The 12,552-nt window shown below is 35.9% G+C and overlaps 1 protein-coding gene across 6 annotated transcripts in view; it reads right to left on the bottom strand.

Annotated features, from left to right (window-relative positions):
* Positions 1 to 3,715: 3,715 nt before the first annotated feature.
* Positions 3,716 to 12,552, bottom strand: part of zdhhc21 (zinc finger DHHC-type palmitoyltransferase 21) — a 41,520-nt gene continuing 32,683 nt past the window's right edge. For all 6 annotated transcript variants that reach the window (XM_034035584.3, XM_034035583.3, XM_059030053.1 and 3 more), the window contains exons 8-9: positions 10,457 to 10,500; positions 3,716 to 9,561 (exon numbers count right to left, since the gene is read on the bottom strand). In XM_034035584.3, coding sequence (XP_033891475.3) covers positions 9,429 to 9,561; positions 10,457 to 10,500 — 177 coding nt within the window. In that variant the 3' untranslated portion in view covers positions 3,716 to 9,428. The remainder of the gene's footprint in view (positions 9,562 to 10,456; positions 10,501 to 12,552) is intronic.

Below are 12,552 nucleotides of genomic sequence, written 5' to 3'. Positions count from 1 at the left end.
AGGGTGTGTGAACTATGCATCAGCTGCAGAGCCACTTACAATTACGTCTCACCCGAAAGACGGAGCACAAGGAGGTTAAGTGACTTGCTCAGGGTCACACAATGAGTCAGTGGCTGAGGTGGGATTTGAACCGGGGACCTCCTGGTTATAAGCCCGTTTCTTTAACCACTGGACCACACAGCCTCCTTCTAAGCCAAATCATCCCTATAGGGGCTGGAGGAGCAACTTCCTGAACCAAAGGCATTCAAGCTAACCACCACTCAATATGTCTCGCTAGATTCTAGAAACACCTGTGTGATCTGGAGTGGTGAGCTCCATGCTGTACATGCGTAACATGGTATTTTATTCAGGGAAAGCAGTGATTATGTCAAGATTACCTTTTCTGTGGCATCAGTAACATTTTAAAAAAACATGCTGGAGTAAAAATTGAGTGCCAGACTTGGGTTGATCCTAAAGTGCAAAAGGGCCCAAAGGTAAAGGGGCCACCCGGCACACTGATCCACTACAATGACGTGATGATACTGTAGTAACCCTTCTTTAACCCGCAGTGCTTTAGAAGTAAGCCAGGCATGACAAGAAAACAAAAGGAAAGCAAATACAGCAGAACAAGCAGATGTGTCTGAAGATCCTATAATCAGATATTCAGCTGTGTTCTGTGGGGTTTCATTTAGAGAACAAAGTGAAAGGTAATTTCAAGTAAAACACAGTGCATAATCATTTGAGTTTTACACATGCACAAACATGGTTAATATGCTCTAGTGCTGTGGGAATGGGGGGGGTTATGAAATGCCAAAAGACTGCAGGAAACATTACATATTCTTAAAATGCGACTTACTCAGGACATACAGTGCCTTGCATAAGTATTCACCCCCCCTTGGACTTTTCCACATTTTGTAGTGTTACAACCAGGAATTAAAATGGATTTAATTGGGATTTTTACCATTTGATTTACACAACATACTTAACACTTTGAAGGTGCAAAATATTTTTTATTGTGACACAAAAGTTAATTAAACAAAAAAAAGACATTTGTTGGTTGCATAAGTATTCAACCCCCTGAGTCAATACTTGGTAGAAGCACCTTTGACAGCAATTACAGCTGTGAGTCTTTTTAGGTAAGTCTCTACCAGCTTTGCACATCTGGATCCTGCAATTTTTGCCCATTCTTCTTGGCAAAATTGCTCAAGCTCTGTCAAGTTGGATGCGGACCGTTGGTGAACAGCAATTTTCAAGTCGTGCCACAGATTCTCAATCGGATTGAGGTCTGGGCTTTGACTGGGCCATTCTAAGACATTCAGGTTCTTGTTTTTAAACCACTCCAGTGTAGCTTTGGCTGTGTGTTTAGGGTCATTGTCCAGCCGGAAGGTGAACCTCCACCCCAGTCCCAGGTCTCTTGCAGACTGAAACAGGTTTTCCTCCAGAATTTCCCTGTATTTGGCTCCATCCATCTAGCCCTCAATCCTGACAAGTTTCCTAGTCCCTGCCGATGAAAAGCATCCCCATAACATGATGCTGCCACCACCATGCTTCATGTGGGGATGGTGTTCTCAGGGTGATGAGCAGTGTTGGCTTTGCGCCACACACAGCGTTTTGAGCTAAGGCCAAAAAGTTCAATTTTGGTCTCATCAGACCAGAGAACCTTTTTCCACATTTGCTGTGTCTCCCACGTGCCTTTTGGCAAAATCCAAATGGGATTTGATATGGGTTTTTTCAGCAATGGCTTTCTTCTTGCCACTCTTCCATAAAGCCCAGCTTTGTGGAGCGTCCAGGTTATAGTTGTCCCATGGACGGTTTCTCCCATCTCAGCTGTGGATCTCTCCAGCTCCTTCAGAGTTACCATTGGCCTCTTGGTTGCTTCTCTGACTAATGCCCTCCTTACCTGGTCACTGAGTTTCGGTGGACGGCCTTCTCTAGGCAGTCGTGGTTGTGCCATATTCTTTCCATTTTTTAATAATGGATTTAACGGTTCTCCGGGTGATGTTCATAGTTTGGAATATTTTTTTATAACCCAGCCCTGATTGGTGCTTCTCCAGAACTTTACCCTGGACTTGTTTTGATAGCTCCTTGGTCTTCATGAAACAGGTGTATTTAATCTAAGATCATGTGACACTTTAATTGCACACAGGTGGACTCCATTCAACTAATTATGTGACTTCTGAAGGCAATTGGTTGCACCAGAGCTTAATTAGGGGTGTCGCAGCAAAGGGGGTGAATACTTATGCAATCAAGACTTTTCAGTTTTTTATTTGTAAATAATTTTGAAAAATATGTAGATTTTTTTTCTCCACTTCGACATTATGAACTATTTTGTGTAGATCAGTGACAAAAAATCCTAATTAAATCCATTTTAATTCCAGGTTGTAACACTACAAAATGTGGAAAAGTCCAAGGGGGGTGAATACTTATGCAAGGCACTGTAAGTTGTAAGGGTTTTGTGTTGTAAGGTTGTGCTGGGAAGGAAACATTAATTTCAGTACAAAGACTCTGGAATGTGGATGATTTAAATTGCAGTTGAACAGACAAATTAATGAGACCTGGAGACCTTGTCCGTGGAAGCTGACAGCTATCCGCAATGTTGGCCGACTAGTGAAAACACGATGACATCATGTAGTCTAGTGCCGCGGATAGGAAGTGGCTCGTAGGGCCACCTCCCCCCAAAAGACAAAGCCACTGAACTGTGCCCGGAAAACTGAAAATGCAGAATAATTAATGCAACAACTGCAGTGGCAATGCCATCTTCCCCCCAAAAATAGGAAAAGGATGAATGAAAAGTAAGCTGCTGAAACACGGGCCTGGCCCCCACGCATGAAATGCACTGAGGGAGAACCCAGCCTCTCCGGCCTGCCACGCACCCTGCAGAAACTAAATACAAACTGTTCAGCACTCAGGTAAGGAAAAAAAAAAAACACAACATACTCGCTGGTAGAAGGAAACCTTAGGGAATCTATGGCCGAGGGTAGCCCTTCCTCCAGGCTCTAAAGACGGCCGTGTCCCTGTTTGGCCTCACCAAGCGTGACTGACAGGCCAAACAAAAAAGAAGTGACATGAACGCAAGCCACACAGAGTTTTTTTTTTTTTTTTATGGCGCTTGGATATGATATTATTATTATTATTATTTATTTCTTAGCAGACGCCCTTATCCAGGGCGACTTACAGTCGTAAACAAATACAGTCGTAAACAAATACATTGTTGATTAGTGGGCAGATTCTCCTTCCACAAATACAACCAAGTTTCATTTTCATTTTTGTGATTTACTAAACTCCTAATCTCTCTAAAAAACAATAACAAAATGGTGCAACTGCAAAGTATGCATATGGAATAATTTAGAACTCATGAAAATACAGACTGCTAAAACAAATAAGAAACAGATGAAAATCTGACTCCATCAATGTCAGTATTGGGTGCACCATCATGTGTAGAATTCAAACAGAAGGGTCTTGTAATTGTACTATAATTATATAATTGTTAAGTTATTAGTCACAAACTAATTACATTAGTTTTCATCAAGGAAGAGACACTGTCACTTGTACCAACTGATTTTTGTGGCAATGTGTTCTTAATTTGTTAATTGGTTTGAGGAAGATGACAGTTATAATTACTTTTTTGTCTTGAGTGGATACAGGGCCATTATGACAAATAAGACAATGTGTCCTTTGTTTAGAACCTGTTAAGCATGTTGACTTCACATTTCAAAACAAGGGTGAATCAGTCATGTTGTGCAAACAAACCATTTATTAAAAAAACAAAAAAAAACAAAAAAAAACAAACACACAAACACACCCATAATAAAAAATGACAGAATTGCTGTAATCCAAATTTAAATAATGTATCATTTAAATCAAACAGTATGAAGTAGGTTCACAAAAATGTAATGTGTAAGCAAATTAAAAATCAATATACCATTTCAGTGAACACAACCATATAATATATGTTACACATGGATATTAACATGTTTGATTTACTATTGTGCATATAGTATGCTGAACACTTATGCATAGTATATTTTATATTCATTAGCATTGCTATTTTAACTGAATAATAATGATAAGTGGACATGTTCAGAAGATGACAGATGGACAGACAGCTCTTCAGAATGAGCTTATGGTCTCAGATTCAGAAAACAAAACCTATGCAGCTTTGTTTTAATATTTTTCATTATAGACAGCAATGTTTGCAATGCCTTAAAGAAATTCCAAATATAATGCAAAAGTATTCAGCTTTTATAACTTACTGTAAACCCATTTGCAAAGATATCTATGTGCTCAAGCAACAACTGTTTATAATAATAATAATTTTAAAAAGACAGGGAACCAGTAACCTGTTTTTATAATGTCAGAAAAATGACTCAATTGACCTAGGAAAAAAAAGGTGATATGCTTTAAACTGTACTGGTTGTATTTGTATTAAAAAGAGGATTCAAAGGATTTACAGTATTATGAAGCAAGTGTAAAGACAATTTTAAAATAAAATAAATGAACAGTATAAACTATGAGTACTTAAGCTGGAAATAACTGTGTTACAAGAAGGTAACTGATTATATTAAGTTATTTCTTGCTAGTTTTATACTGCTAAAATTATTTAAGCCTTTACTCTTAATAGGACCACAAGACTTTTTAAAAATTACTATTATTTGTCAATTGGCTCATTCTTTATTCAGTTTTAATATGTCACCATATAAACAGAAATTAAAAAGTAAAACAATCAATTAAAAAAACACATCAGGGTTGTTTTAATGAAATACCTGGTGGCAATGAAGTAGTTATTTTGTTTTAGTTATATTGTAAAAGTACTACTGCCTTGTCCTCCCAATTATCCCAATTATACTTACAAATGGGGTACAGTTTATATAGTGGTTTTATTGCATAGGTTACAGCATTTGGCCACCATTTTAAGATATTTGTAAAAAGAAAAAAAAAAAAATAATAATAAAAAAAAAAAAAAATAATAATAATAATAATAATAATAATAATAATAATAATAATAACAATAATAATAAATGGAAAAAAGTCAACAAAAACCAAAAAAAATCAGCAGATTATAAATGGACACTAATTTGTATACTTTCACTTTACCTGACAAACACTTTTCAGCTGAAACACTATAGAAATGATATAAAGATAATAAATACTCAACAACGTTCACATACATAGCCATGTAAAAAGTCTAAGCCTTGTAGAAGTTTATGTTAAAAATGAACATTTCATGGTTTACTGAGAGTATTCATGTGTTGCCAACAGGATCGGTTTTCTAAAACTAAATGAAAATTCAACCAACAAGTTGAAAACGACTGATTTTACAACTAATTACTTGCAAACAACTGATAAAATGTCATGAATGCATAGCACCTATCCTTTTATTCTATCCTGATTGCTTTGTACACTTTGGGCCTAATTTTCAATGACTGGCAATTTACGTTGAGTAAATCTCAATTGTCAACTCACTACTTAAAAAAAAAGCATTTTTGCATTTCAACATAATTTAACTGAACAAAACAGAAAATTAAATGTAACTTGAAATGCAAAGCAGGATTTATACTTTTGGAATGTGCACAAGTCACTATATGTACTCAAAATCCACTAACCAAGTTTGGAAAATCTGACTCTTCATGAGCATTTCATATTTTAAATTAACACTCACAACAAATATACAAGCTTCTTTTTGCTTTTTATGCAAATCAAATACAGGTCATCAATAAGCCTTAGAATACAAATCTCATTTAATAACAAACATATTTGCATTCCAAAATGCCATAAACGGAGTGATATGGAATGAAATTTAGGTATATGGAATGAAATTGGCCACAACTCAAAAGACAGTATTGTTTTGAATTAGAAATAAAAAAAAAAAACTTTTACATGTACAGAAATGCAGATTCTTAGGTTCAATCTACACAAGCATCTGACCACTATGCAGGGAGAGTATAAAAACTTAAACAGTTTGTTTTCCATATATTGATACAGCAGCAATACTCTAATATTATCATAATTTAAACTTAGGCCGTATGCTTCATTTAGCTAATGCTTAGCTTCTACACTCTAGCTCTAAATTGAACATTAATTTGCAGCTAGCTCCAAGGCAGTCGTTTTTGACAACAACCCATGATCTTTAAGTGTCTTTGGTTTAAATGGTTTTGCCTGCTCGTCAATCATATATAACTGTATAATAGAGGCACTTAAGTATATATTTTAATTATATTTCCACCTCACCACAAAAACATACACATAAACAAAAAAAATAAATTAAAACCATCCCATCCTATAAAGTGAGCAAACCTCAGTTACCAACATACCCCAATTCCATTTGGTTCAGACAGTAATAGGGCACTACAATAGAACAAAGAACATTATTTTATATATACATTACAACATTAAATGGTCCTCTAGTATTTTTATTCTGAATAAAAATGTACTGAAGAATTGCTTTAGTGGTAATAAGAAATTAAGCAGGAGTGCATCTTAATAATTATCTACATCGCAGTGTCCCAGTGAACAAACACAACATCAAAAAGTAAACATTACTTTAAGAGCTGCACTTAGTGAGCTTAACAAGCTAGCCTCTTTTGAACAAGTACCGGATTTCCACTTTACTTCCTATTTTTCAGAAATGTCCTCTTGTCAATACTCTATCAGCACTAAGGAATTCTACTGAAACATAATCTTAAAATAGGCATATTCATAAGATTAGTTTACTTGCCTTCAGTGTTGAAAGAGTTAATTGTTGTCCCTTTCTAGAGAATATTTCTGTCTGACTTCCCTTGATTCAAATTTTATTACACACTGACCTGTAGACCACTAACCCAAACAAGGGTACACAATATGTTATTGGTGATTCCATTGCTTCCTTTTCAAGGATTTGAGAAATAATTGTATCAAATTTACAGTAATGTTGGAGTAGTCATTGGCAGTCCCATATACCAACAACTTTGATTCCCAAGTCAGTCAACTGTTATTTTTTACATTTTTTACATGTCTGAGAAATTGAAAGGAATTATGACATATGCGGCAGTTAAAACGTAATCATTTCTTGTATTATTATGTTGTGTTTTACCAGGACCAGTTTAAAAAAAAAAAAAAAAAAAAAAACTTGTATGTGTAAGGATTTATATTTTAAAATATTTGTTCTTTAATAGGCACAGTATAAATCATTTTAAAACAGACTTGGCAACAAAAGTAAAATCAGCATGGTACGTGCTGTATTTGGCTGGGACTGTTGTCTCCTAGAAGCTTGCCAAAGGTCACAGCTAAACTAGAGAACTGTCAATCTCAATTGTGTAAATGTAGACAAAAAGGCTGTCCAAACAGAGTAGCTGCCAGGCTGTAACACAGTGTCACATGGTGCTGCTGGGGACTGCTGTGCCAAAGTTAGAACAAATAAGGGTTGCCCAGGAAACTTACAACACACACACACACACAAACATAGTTTCAGTCCTAAGCTCCTATTAACAAAATCAATATAAAAAGGGAAACAGAGGACTACAGGATTAATGTCAAAGCCTCCGGACCATGGCCACCTCACACAGCCAGGCCAGAGACCTACAGAATATGGGTTAGTCCATCGTCAGGACAGTTGTTTAAAAAAAGAACATTATGAGGAGACATCTGCATCAAACCTGTGACATTAACATTTGTTTTGTAAACGTGCATACAACCAGCAGTAAACTTAAAAGTATACATTAATTGTGAAATCTGTCGACTAAATAAAGCAATTAAAGTATAAGTAATATGTAATAACTGAATTAGGTGGCTGATAGTTTACACGTTTAATTAACAGCTTCTCATTTAGTTGTACATTTGGCTGAAACAGACATGTTTAAACGCAGCTCTTTTATAGCACAATGTTCTGTTGTTTACCTTTCAGAAACACAAGTGTAAGCTGAAGACATATTGTTGTATTTGTTCCCACAGGATAAGAAATCAACCAATTGTTATTGATGTTGCACTAGGAATGCAGTTCAGTTAGGGTGTGTTGGTTTTTATCAACTCTTTGGTTTTTTTGGTAAAATAGAAATGGAAATTTAAAACCAAACTGCATTTGTAGAGCCAAAGGAACAGGCCATACCATTATTACACACATGCTGTTTTTCTAAACTGTGTTAAATAAACTCAATACAGTGCGATTGCATGGACTCATGTGTCAATGTACTATATAAATTAGACACAATGAGAATGTTTTTCATTTATTATTTTCCTGGTAGCCCCAATATCGCCAATGTTGGTTGTAAGTGGCAAATCATATGCAAATCACATCTGAGCAGAACTGCAGCTGAGTCATGGTTTTCAAAATAACAACTATTTAAATCAACATGTTGGCTTCAAAGTGACTGAGATGTATGGCAGCATTTTAAAATAGTTTCTGATGAGGAAACACGTCTAATTTAAAATGTCACCTAGATTTCTGTCAGCAGAAAACTAAAGCTAGACCTCAGCCACCCAAAAAGCATAGGCAAATTTCTCATTTAGTATGCTGGCTTATTAAAGCCTGTTAGTATAATGCATATGACTTTATGGGTAAAGCACTTATACTTGAATTCAATCAATGTGCCGATAGAATGCAGCAACAAAGTAAAGTAATCAGACAAACAAAACAAATTTCAATACATGCACAGTAAATGAAGTTACCTTGATAAAAACAAGCTTTGTCCAGTTTACTGCTTACTCCAGGTTTCACAGTGTTTCAGGACCTCAACTAATATTACATTTTCTTTCAATACTTTTGCATTTGGTTGTTTACGTCAGCTGAGCATCATTATTACATTTTTTATTACGCCTACACAGCGTAATTTAACAGACGTGAGACTCAACAACTCAAAAACTTGAGTTTTCACTTCTTAGTATGCTTATTTTTTTAGGTTTAGTTTAGGGTACGCAGGCTGAGTGGTTTCAGTATGCCTGCTAATACCAGCAGCTTTCATCAAAAAAACCAAAAAGACGGCTCTGTTAGTATGAAGCCGCGATTATCCCTACTGAGGGCAATCAGATAAGACTTGTCATAACTTTTGATTTATGTTCTGACATTATTAAGTGATTACTATGAACCATCTGCATGCAGCAAAGTGTGCAATGAGCTTCCGAAAATGCCACTAGCTTAGTGCTGAGACTGCCAGCACTTCGGTTGTACAAAAAAATTGGTTATGTTTTCGGTTCGGTTTTATCTTTTGTTGGTATCGTTCAACTTGGAATTTTATGCAAATGTCAGTTTTGGTTTGGGAAAATGATAACCGTTGCATTCCTAATGTGTACACAAATATTTCCCCCCAAAAAACATCCTGTTTTTGAAGATCTCATCTTGTTAATAGGGACTTGAAATATAAGCAGGTCTTGTATTATTATTTTGGAAGACGTTTGGCTGACACGGTTGTCTTTTAAATCCTTTAAAATTACTTCCAGTCCAACGTTTCCCTTCTGGGAGCTGATCTTCTTCCATCTGTCTATACGCTATTGGTAAAATGGTAGGGGACTCGCAGCGGCTGCCTCTTTCTGAAAGGAACAAACCACAGGATCTTCCAGCGGGTGCCAAAAACCTCAGCAAAGGTCTGCTGCCAAGCCTTTCTGGGTTTCGATCTGCAGAGAGACAGTGTCAGTGAGACGAGACAGCACACTCCTGTGGGGAGCTTCAGTCAACCCCAACAATAGAGAGAGAGAGAGAAAGAGGGACTAAAGCTCTGCTGACTGATTGGGTTGGTATGGTGTCTGTGCTGCTGAGATTTGGCAGTAGACTCCCCTTACACAGTGCTTAAAAAATGCCACACCATTAAAAAAAATAAAAATAAAAATAAAAAGTCACTCACTGAATGTGTTTGCATCTACTGTACCGAAAAACAAGAGGCAGATCTGTCAAGTGCAGTTACACAGATTTAAACAATTAACGGCACAGAAACTTCTCAAACAATTTTAGACATCTGCTGGAGCACTGGGTCGAGCAGCTTGAATGTGCAATAGATACACATTCGTCAAACCCCTCACAGGCAGGCTGCTATGTGAGTAATATATCTCAGCTAAAGGTCTGAAGGTTGAATTGGGATATTGGCATTAACAACTGACTTAGTGGAACACAGATGTGAGCTTCTTGCACAAGATATTCAAAAATACTGTATAAGCTGCCCCTTCACAAGACAAGGGTAAGGCTATTGTTCAGACTCCTCAAAAATACCCTGACTAATGCTTCCTAACAAAATCTATAGATTTATAAGGACAAGAGGGGATGCGATTGGCTTGTAACAAAGTATTGCATGTTTATTACGGCATAAATTGAATTAAGTTGAATTTATTTATAAAACCTGGAAGTGGATGCCTGTTGAAGGTAAGGCAACTATCAGTCCTGTCAACCATGTTGACATTGTCAGATTATGAGCAAAAATAAATACATAAGGAACAACTCAAAGTTTATAAAAACAAATGTTTTTGTTATTTATAATAAATTAATGTTATGTAATGACATGTATACAAATGTACTTACATTTCATCACAGGAGTGGGACATTTTTTCAATTGTGGTTGTGTCCTGCAAGAAAAAAAATAAAAATAATAATAATAATAATAAATAAATAAATAAATAAATAAATAAATAAATAAATAAATCAATCAATCAAAGGAAATTAGCTGCATGTCACCTTATTAAAAGGAGTTACTGTGCAACTCTGTATTGTATTATTCTGCATTGTCTGTGCTCCTCTGTTGAACAACTCTGCAAAGAGCTCAGCTGCTCCGTCATAGAGAAGATGAACAATGATCAGGAGACGTGCTGACTGAACTTCAAAGCGGCACAAGAAGAGCTTATTCCAAGGGTTATAGAGTAACTACTGGTACACCAAAGTGTAACCAATAACCTGTGCCCATGTATATTATTAAAATTACTATCATCATCATCTGTGATCCAGCAATCTAAAACATCTGCTATACCCCCTTTTGTTTTCATTGGGGCCAAATTAGATCTTTGGCAGAGCATGTTTTGGTTGGCTTGAGAGGACCATGTAGGCTTGGTCCTAAAATACTGATTAAATGTTTTCAGAACTAGTGCTATTTGTTGGAATTCCCCTCCGATACATAGTATGGATCTCAGTACCTGTTATTATCCAGAGTGCAGAGACAATCAACATTTTTAAAGCTATGCTAAGACGTTTTCATTTGCCATTTGCCAATGAGCCAGGCATTTTTCTGTTTATACAATCACAGTTTGAGATTAAGAGTTTGAAATGTCTTATCAACTAACCATAAAAACAAAATTATAAAACATGACTAAATAAGGTTAAATGTATTAGAGTCACGTTAAAAACCCTTGCATACAGTGATTGCTGTTATGAATTCTCTGTTTGTAAACAAGTTTACTGTACTTGCTAATCCGAGAATTTAAATTGTGCATTTTCACGATGAAGACAGATTAAGTATGTTTTAAGTTTTCTCCACGGTGTAAAATAGACAGTTGATAAGGGCTGATTTCAAGGTTTGTTGTCAATTTTCATATCATATATTAATGACACACAGCAGATGCCTACTAGTTTAATAAAATATCTTGAATAAGTATTGTGGCAGCTAGTTCAGTTAGGCGCTTTCCTATGCAACTTAATGTTGGCAGAAAGCAGGAGGCAACAGTAACACCTGACACATTAAGGGGCCCAACCATAAAAGGATTAAATGTACTTAGTACTGTTTTACTGTCCTCCAGGTCAATTACCTCATCTAACCCTTCATTATTTACTCCAACCATAATAATAAAATAATCAAACTAGGAAGATATGGTAGTCTGTACCCTTCAAGTATAGCTTACCGTCCAACAAGTATCCCCTCTGCCTCAATACATTGTTAGTGGAAAATCTTAACTTGAATCGTATTATTATCCTATACAGCTAGGTTCACATTGTATCTTTTTGTTCATGCCACTTCATACGATCAGGACCTGAACAATTGCTCAACTTAATACAGTTCAAACTGTACAAGACATGACCTTAACTCTTGTTATTCATTTTGGTGTTTAACCTCTATTGTTAATACTAACCACAACATGTATACCCTGTAAAAATGACTCTTCTATAAAGATGCATTTCCCAGGGAAATCATTTTGCGATTTGGAAAAATGAACTGCTAAAACAATTAATGACATAGGAAGAGTCTGAATTTGTGATGAGGCTCTAATCAAGTAAAAGGAAGTCAAATAATGGAAAATGATGAGACAAAGAATTCCATAGAGAATAATTAAATCTGAATTCAACAAGGGTAGATTTTTCTCCCGGGGATTCACCATCACTAAGATGACCGTTTCCCAATGTTTCACATCCCATTATTATCTTTTTTTTTTCCTTTTGGATAAAATAGTAGGCCCTCTGTTTTTGGATGAAAATATCAAATATGATGAATAGTTAATAAACCAGATTAATCTGGAATAGGAAAGATTTTCTGACTTTGCACTTTTCATCTTTGGTGCCTTGGGCAGCAAACAAACCCACATGTGTATGAACACATCTGGATAAATTGAGGCACATCCTTCTTGGAATCTTCTTTTTAAACCAGAAATGTAAATCCTTTAAAATTAGGTCCCAGATTAGTATTAGCAAATGCA

The sequence above is a fragment of the Acipenser ruthenus genome, chromosome 1 (assembly GCF_902713425.1).
Source record: "Acipenser ruthenus chromosome 1, fAciRut3.2 maternal haplotype, whole genome shotgun sequence".
NCBI classification, from domain to species: Eukaryota; Metazoa; Chordata; class Actinopteri; order Acipenseriformes; family Acipenseridae; genus Acipenser; species Acipenser ruthenus.
Note: the sequence above shows the minus strand (reverse complement) of the source record. Positions and strands in the feature narration are given on the sequence as shown.